Source organism: Pollachius pollachius (genome assembly GCF_949987615.1).
Source record: "Pollachius pollachius genome assembly, chromosome: 1".
Lineage (NCBI taxonomy): Eukaryota > Metazoa > Chordata > Actinopteri > Gadiformes > Gadidae > Pollachius > Pollachius pollachius.
In genome coordinates, this window is record NC_136934.1 from 29,282,785 (window position 1) to 29,291,892 (window position 9,108).

At 46.8% G+C, this 9,108-nt stretch overlaps 1 protein-coding gene across 1 annotated transcript; it reads right to left on the reverse strand.

Annotated features, from left to right (window-relative positions):
* Positions 1–1,075: 1,075 nt before the first annotated feature.
* LOC307090430 (uncharacterized protein) lies at positions 1,076–7,764 on the reverse strand. Its single transcript, XM_079757075.1, has 6 exons — positions 7,635–7,764; positions 5,726–6,089; positions 5,387–5,462; positions 3,752–3,830; positions 1,863–2,031; positions 1,076–1,757 (listed from the first exon to the last, which is right to left on the reverse strand). The coding sequence occupies exons 2-6, from the start codon at positions 6,059–6,061 to the stop codon at positions 1,086–1,088; spliced, it is 1,332 nt and encodes a 443-aa protein (XP_079613201.1). The 5' UTR covers positions 6,062–6,089; positions 7,635–7,764; the 3' UTR covers positions 1,076–1,085.
* Positions 7,765–9,108: the final 1,344 nt, after the last annotated feature.

The following is a 9,108-nucleotide window of genomic DNA, read 5'->3' on the forward strand; positions in this document are numbered from 1 at the left end:
AGGCACAGTATGCCAATCGTTAGACCTCTGTTTTTTTCTTAACCTTGTGATATCGATTAAAAAATCACCAATGAGGACACAGCATTTTTTCGTTCACCTTTTGCGTTAAAATGTAAGGCCAAGCTGTGCTTAATCATACAGCAGGCGTTATTCAGCTGCCAAATAAATATATACAGACAATAAATATATGCAGTGTTAGATCATCACATGAATAAATTAACTGACTTTCAGTGGTTTTGTTTTCTGTTTCTGTTCTCCCTAAGATCAGACTGGACCACACATTCCTCTGGATCCCAGCACGGCTAAATACCAATCCGCACGTCCCAACACAATTAGGAGTTCCAACAAAACCAACCACTTGACACTAAAGGTCTGAGCCTTGTGATTGCTGTGATGGAACATTTTTGCTCTCTCTCCGTCAAAGGAGACTACTTGGATAACATTCGGGAGATGACAATATATTCAACTACTTTACTAGATGTTCTTCTTCAAGGCAGTCACCTAATTTCTGTCTTAAAGTTAAGATCTTATTATATTTATACTGCTCAAAGAAGAAGAAAAGTAACTCCATGTAGAAACCATTTCTAGATGAAATCTTCCCTGGAAGTAGGACGAATACATTGTGGTAAACAATTTAAAATGTTTGAAATTTTCCATTGACCCACAAGTTTGTTAGGTCTTCACAGGATGTGAATACCATGATTCCATTGGCCCCAATAGTATATTCTTCTAAATTCAAATATCCTATCTTCTTTGACTTCTTAACCTCCTTTTGTACACATTATTACTATTAAGCCTTTCACCTCGAAACTAATTTCAAAGTAATTTCACCAATTTATCATTGCAAGATCCGTAGTTTGTTAATAACCTTTGGGTTTCAGTCTCCTTTCCCTCTCAAAATCCAACTATTTGTGCAAATAATTTTGATTGTTAGTCAAATGCAAACATCAGGCCGATATCGCACAAGTGATTGATAGATTTGAAGTACATAGAAATGCTTTAGAGTTCAGATTCTGGTCTGGACAGGAACAAATGTCTGTCATTTCAAACATCGTTTTCAACCACTGCCCAATCACACAGCGGCTTTAGGCTCTGCGTTTGTGAAGCAATGCCTGAGTGTGTGGGTTCTCCGTGAAATCTGGGGGCATCAGGTCTCTAAGGGGGCAGGGCAAAGCCGCGATGGGGGGGGGGGGCGGAGGCGGGGTTTCCCTTTGACAGGTCTCCAAGGCTGTGCCCTTAGTCTGCTGACCGGCGGCAGGTGGGCTTTGGCAGCTTGTTGGCATCTTTAGATCAGTTTGGTGGTGCTTGTGGGGCGTGGTGGAGGTCACTGAGCTATCCTGCATTGCAGTACTGCCCGGGCTAATGGGAGCGGGGAAAAGAGCTGCCAGCTCGTTTGTAATATCGCTTGCTGCCGTCCCAACTGCTGCTGCTGCTGTGGAAAGTGCTTGGCTCTTATGCGTTGATGGGGACAGGATCGGGGCAACGTGGACCCATGTCAGGCTTGGCTCTGAGGATTGGCCCGTACTGCAGTTGGATGGCTTGCCTTTATTCCCGCTGCTCTTTCCCTTCGACTTTTCCACCTGGCCTCTGTCTGCCTCCTCCGGGGTCGGGGTCGGGTCTGACAGCGGCAGCGAGGGCAGGCTGTCCACTTGGTGTTTTTTTCTCTCTGTGTTGTCGTTGGTGGTGATGCAAGGGCGTTTGACAGCCACCGGGGAGGGAGAGGGTGACTCGGTGTCGGTCCAACTGAGCCTGCGCTTCTGGAAATCAAGTCAAAGAGTAGAGCATGAGTTCCGGATACCTGACCTCTCAGGGACACATTCTGAAGAGTGCAGGACAACCCAATTTCTCTTGCTTGCACTCACCTTGACAGGGATATGCGACTGATCCTTGTGTTTGTGAGGCGGGATGGAGCGTGTTAAGGTGAGGGTGGGGGGAGGGATGGAGGAGGCCGGGCTGCTGCTGGGGGTGACGTGGGGGAACCACAGCTTCAGCATCATCTCCACCTGGAGCAGGGTGCTCAGGTACTTCTCCCTGAAGGAACACATTAGGCAGGAGAAGGTGAAGGATGGATAGAGTGAGATTTGTTTGGAGCACAAGAGGAACACACAAGTAATCAGCCTCATGATTCTGGCGCAGGCCCTAGGGGCTGCTTGTTAATCTGATGGAGGTGGTAACATTACCTAGCCTGGCCGACGCTTAATAAAACATGAAACAAGCAGTGCGTTTACATGACACTCAAGAAAATCAAATTATAGGCTTAGTCCGACTATGATTGGATTATTATGATGCATGTATACACCTCAGTCGGACTAAAATCGAATCGAATCGGGTTACTCATAGTCGGATTAAGACCACTAGATTATTCGATTGATAGTCGCATTAAGCGTGCATGTATACTGTCAATTCGATTGGAATCGGATTTTGCGTTCTGCGCATGCTTGAGATCTTTTCCTGGGGCCGTGAGCCGGAAGTACAAGACGATAGTCGCGTTGTTGTCGCCGTCGGGAAACGAGAAACAGCGATTTATTTAAAAAGGTGTCGGAAGCCGGTGTCGTGCCAATGTAGTTAGCCAATATAAGAACATATGTGTGGGCGCGAGAATGGCAGTGTGTGTGTGTGAGTGACTTCAGCGACTGGGTGGTTGCGCGCGTCAGTTTAGTGAATGAACAAGTCTGGTTGTGTCTGTGCAAACGTGAAGTGTTAAGTTAGTTGAACTACAAACAAAGTACCCAGCCTGTCAATAATCGGTGGCCACTTCATTCCGACCTGTAAGCAGATCCACTGCCGGTCAAAGTGAAGGTTGTTACCCCCGAGAGAACATAGGCCCTGGAGGGAACGTCTCTCCTGTGCTTCTCGACTACGGTCTGGGAGCCGACAGCAGGAAAGGTGTAACACAACAATTAAAATAAGTCTTTCTAAATGTTGGTCATCAACGAGGTTGTGAAGTAGTAACTTCGGCCACATCTGTCAAAATAATTGTTTTTTTACGATCTTTATTCATTCATTGCGCCGCAGCCGAACTGACGGGGATATTCTCTGATATTATGAATCTCAAAGACTGCGTCAGGTTCTCCGACTCCCTGGTACTTCAGCAACAAGTAGGCCTAAAGACTCGTGGTGGGGGTTATCTTGGCCATGGTTGAGAAGGAATTGGGGGAAAGGACCTTTGTCTTTGACTCTCTGAAGTCCAGATTGAAACGCAACATGGAGGAGAAAGGGATTGTTGCCGTATGCAGACTCCCGGAGGAGCTGCTCCGACTGCCGCCGGAGGAGTCCACATACAACCGAGTGGTCGGAACAATGGAGCGTCGGAGAAATGACATGGACCCGAAGTGAACTGACAGCTGTCTACTGAAAACATCTTTCTCGAATGCCGCCTGAGTTTGTTGTTGCTAGTGACGTAAACAGGTCCACCAGTGGCTCTATTACCACTGGTTGAAATGGGTACAGCGCCACCTATCGTACCGGGGTATGAAATGCTTCGGCCAATGAATCGATTTTCTCACCGCCATGTATACTCTGACAATTACAATTGTCCGATTGAGGAGCATAGTCGAACTATGGCTTTAATCTGAGTAAGTTGTGCATGTAAACGTACTGAAGGTTTTGAAATTGTAGAGGGCCGCTCCATGCTGGGTTTGATTGGAGCCGTGGTTCAATACGATTGAAACCATCACGGCGTCTCCTGCCCTGCTCCCGTACTCATCCAGGGGGTCTGTCTTTTTTTTTGTTTCACGAGAGGGATTCTTACCCGCAACTGGGTCTCTGCAACACCCCCACAATCCGCTGGATCCTGTCCACGGCAACGCTCTGCTGGAAGCCAGTCAGGCCTGTCAATCAAAAACACAACCTCCAGTCAGAGGATGGAACCTGGAAGATACGTGTCCCTCTAACACACACACACTGAGAAGGCGTGATGCAAACAGGGGCCGCAGTTGTGTTTTGTACACACACACACAAAAACAGATGAGCATTTCACACTGTATGCAACTTCCATATCAGTTGGCCCTGTGGGAATGTTCATGAAGCAGCCACGGCCCTGCTGCGTTCCTCCACATGGCTCACACACTGCACTGCGGAGCGCGTCGATATGCCGGGTCAATACGGCAGATTGCTGCTGGTGTAGTATCAAGACTCACTGATGTTGTGGTGTCCAACATGCCACACACACACGCATGTTAGAAACGACATGCAACTTTCCCCTACAAACAATCCTGGGGTGAGATGATAATCACGATGACGGCCGTGTGTGTGTGTGTGTGTGTGTGTGTGTGTGTGTGTGTGTGTGTGTGTGTGTGTGTGTGTGTGTGTGTGTGTGTGTATGTGATTCATTAGCTACATTACCCATAATCAGTGGCGACTGGTGATCAAAAAACTGGTGGGGCGCAGTAATAGACGGGAGGTCTATGGGGTCCCCCCCCATAAAAATTTGAATTTGGTAGATTTGATTTCCTGTATTCTGGTGCATTTTGGCGATGGCCACTACCTATTACCTATTACCTACTATTCATTCAGATTCCTAGCCTACATCCTGACTTGCAGGGCCTGGACAAGCTTACACTACACATACATACCTACTTTATGGCCATTCCACCAGCCATTGCTATTTGACCCATTGTTGTTATTCTGATATTGAGACAAATCGTGATCACTGGCCTATAGCGTCCATTTTTTGTGAGTCTCAATGTGTACTTCTAAAGCTATATAGAATATATATAGCTATGTGAGACAGTTGCTTCACTTTGTTTATATGCTACAGGCCGAAAGACTAAATTAATATGTAACTTACTTGATCCTTTTAAGTATAACATTACTTGGGGAGTCCAATTCCTCCACTGAAATGGGTGGAAAGTGCTTACAACTCTCTGCTAGTTAGCAATCTATTTCTTCTCTGCATGTAGTCATGTTGCACGAATACTGCTGAGGGAGGTATCCTATTTGATTGATTCGCTGAATTGTCCAATCATGATGTGATAGCAAAAAAGAAAAGCGATACCATTGGCCTGGGTCGCACACTGGTGCGACCCGAGGGCGAAAGTTACATTGAAGTCAAACTTACATTGACTTCAACGTGGCCGGTGCCCTTGACTTGGAGGAGGACTTTATTTTGGAAGACCAATAACTAGCCTAGCCCAAATCATTGACGTTCAGACACATTGAAATGGTTGCTGGCATTGGCAAGTACAGTCTATCACACAATTGAACGAGGATAAACACTATGTATTTTTGTTGATTTATTTTGTATTTATAATAGTTGATTCATAGTTAGCAGATATATTCAAGTGAATATTTCACTGAGGGGCGGCGCCCTAGCGCCCTCTATTGACCCACCGCCACTGCCCATAATGCAAACAAGAGTAAAGTCAGGTTGAGGGGCTGTGCTTACCGCGCTCAAAGCGTCCCCTCTTCAGTCCGGTCAGCAGCTCCAACAAGGGGTTGACGAATCCCTGCAGCTCAGCACACTGGGGGGGGGGGGGGGGGACAGAGAGGGAGTCAAAGAGAGAGGAAGATGGATTACCACTGAGTTCAGAGAGCTCCTCTTACTCTGAATGAACTACAGATCACCCCCTCCACCACCCACACCCACACCCACACCCACACCCACACACACACACAATCTCTCCATCCCTATTTAACAAACTCCCATCAACATCTGCAATGTCATTCTCTCCATCCGAGTGCTCCACCACGTGTGCAGAAGAGCTCAGCCTCCACTTGCCCTCACCTTCTTGGCGAAGAGCAGGTCTCCCTGGGACTTGGGCCTCTGGGCGACTCCGTCCGTGGCACTGGGCCTCCCACCGGCCGACCCCCTGTCCTCTTCCTCGTCCTCCTCCTCCTTGTCTGTCCACCGGGACCCGGGGCTGTCTGACCCACCGGCCCGCACCGAGCCTCCATCGCCGCTGCCAGGGCCCGTGCCATCCATGATGATGGAGGGGGAGCCGCCCGCCAGGAACACGCTCTCGTCGTCCTCCGCCTGCTCCGAGTCGCTCTGCAGGAGGCTGTCGCTGGAGCTCAGGGAGTCGAAGGAGGGCTGGGAGGAGGTGCTGCCCTGGGACTGCATGGCTGGCCGAGGGAAGGAGCAGGGAGGTCTTCAGGGAGGAGAGGGACACACATCAGGGAATTAATTGTTGTTTTTGGTTCTGAGCATTGATTGAGTGCCAACATATCATGAGCCGAGATTAGAGCAGGGAGGCGCGTGATTGGACAAAACAGGAAGAGCAGAACGCCAGAGGAAGATAAGAGTAAGTGGAGGGTCTAGAAAAACAATAACATAAGAGGGGCAGCCTTGTGTTCCTACCACCCTATGTATGTGTATCAAACCGTCCTCCAAAAGGAGATAACAATAACCCCATTTCAAAATGGTGGGAGCATCAGTGTCCTAGTTAGCATGGTGTGGTAGAGTGGGGCTAGTAGTGCCAGGGGTGGGTTAGTACATGCACACACAATGCTAGGGCATGTCTCCTTGAGGAGTGGAGATGAGGGAGTGAGTCAAATGGGAGGTGGGAGGGAGGGCTGCTTGTGCAAGCAGAGACGGTCTCTCTAGCCTCTGCCTCCAGCAGTCTGTGGCTCCTCCCCCCTGTCTAGCTCTCTCTATCCATCCCACTTGAATCGACACACAGTTACCTCCCTCTCTGCGCTCTGGCAGTTGCTCCTTCTCACTTTCTTACTACTTTTGCTCTTCTTGGTATTCGGGAGGACATCCTTGTAAGGGAAATCGTACATTTTCTTATCATAAAGGTTTTCTAGGGGGAATGTTTCCTTTCTAATGTCTCTCTCTCTCTCTCTCTCTCTCTCTCTCTCTCTCTCTCTCTCAAGGAATGAGTTAAGTGTCTACAGTTCCAGGGTCAACTTGGCTAAGGCGGTGTCTTAGCTAAAGCATCATCTATAACATACATTGAACGCATACATGCAAAAAATAATTAAGGCATCGGATATTGCATTTTGTACATCGAAATGTTATTATTTTTACACAGTGAACCCCACTCTGCTCTAATATGTACTATTTCATGCATGATATAATAGTTATCACTTTATAGCCAATATTTTATTACGCTTACCATTATCAGAAACGGAAATCTGCGCTATTTCATTTTTTAAATCAGAGTCGGTTGCCAGAGTCGGTGCAACATTGTGAAAAACCCTGAGTGGCTAATGGTCCGACTCTCCTCCTCTCGTCACGTGGGCACAGCCCAAATTAGGGGGAGGCAGTGTCTGGTTTACACAGCGGAATGAGTGGAAGTCTGCGGCTCGTATTTTGGTAATGCCTGTCTCCCAGATATATGAAAACTAAAAAATATGGCTTATCGGCATGCATTTTCTCAAATAGCCTATTAACCAGTATATATTTTAGTTTAGTTTTTTTCAACAAATATATATATATAAGGACAAACCTGTTATAACGAATATTGTAATAGCTGTGCATTAACTTCACAATGCTATCGTAAAACAATAATAGCATTACATAAAAACCAATACAAACGAACGAACGAACGAACGTATATCTTACCAATACAACACATAATGCTACTGGAGCGGACACACAGAATACAGGGACGGAAATGACTATGCTCTCAACCTAGACCCTCAATACAACAATCATAAACCAGAATGGAAACAAAATGTACAACTCTCACCTGCTATAAGGCGAAATAAGTCGGTGCCGAAGCCCCGGCAGCCAGGTAAAATGTAAATGGAGGGTTAGTGTGTTGCTATTTCAAAAGATTCCACTCCGCTGCGGCCGGAGCGCTCACTATCCTGTCTCCGCTCGCCGACGCACACTGCTCTCTCATTGGTCCAGCCTATGCTCATGCTTTCTCTGCACGGTTTTACGAGTGTCAACATGTGCACGGATCCACGTGCCCACAATCTGTGCGCGTGAGTCGTGTCATTTCATTGGCTGTACGTTTCTCCTTTGCGAATGCCATTGGTTAAATCCTCCCGAAAAGTGATTGCTGTACCGACCAGTGATTTGAGGGTTTCCCAGACACTCAAGGCCCGGCCCACTCATGTCTCGCCGGGGTTGGCAGAGTAGAGTCGGTGTAAACATACGCACGCGCTACAACTCGGAGCCGAGCAGAAATATATAAACATGTTCCCCCCTCCCCCCCCAGAAAAACATTACGTTGTTTGATTCTGTGTCAGTGTGTGTATATATATATATATATATATATATATATATATATATATATATATATATATATATATATATATATATACATTAACTATACGTAGCCTATATTGAAGTTCCAATTTAATATTGTTTCAAATGATATACATCATTTAGGCCTACATATTGGTCCAATGTCTAGTAGGCTAAAATATTTTTTAGGCCAAATAAGGCTTTTACCAAAACAGAACCAGACTTGACAAAATGTCGACCCTGTTTTTGTTCAAATACTCTTTGTCGTCGTCCAAAAGACTCCACCATTCTTAACATTCAAGGGCAGTGACCTGCAGTGTAAACCCACTGACCTCCCAAGACCGACTAGGCCATAGGTTAACCTCCTGATTGAAACTCCGCAAAACGTATAGCCATGTGAGGCAAGGGCAGGTTGCTTTTTATCATCGCATTGATACCTTAATTGCAAAACATGACGTGTTTCGTTATACTGGTATGTCTAATATTAAGGGTAAGCTCTTCTCTCTCCTGCATGCAGTCAGTCAGGCGAGTGGTCCCTTCCCCCATGCAACATGAACTCAACGCCCTGCCCCCGCAACATACACACAACATGCAGTGTCCTAGTCTGACCTACAGCGCATTTCTGCCATCGACCAAGGTAGTAGTTATATTATAGTAGCCTATAGCCTAGATATGAACTCAGTCAACGTTTTGTCCATGTGTGTTTTGCTGCAAAACATAAACATCATGGCTAACCATTGGTAATAGTAAACCACCTCCACCAGTTTGTGTTTGTTAAGGCTGTAGGTAAGGTGAACTAAGTCAAGAGGATAGGCACTTCCCTCCAGGCATTCCACGGCAACACACAAACTCGTTGAACCTCCTCTGGGTTCACGGGTGCACCGACGACCACTCCCACCTCCTCCTGCGCCACCCATCCCCCCATACACTAATTCCCCCAGCCCGGACCTATGGTGTGTTTTTCTCCA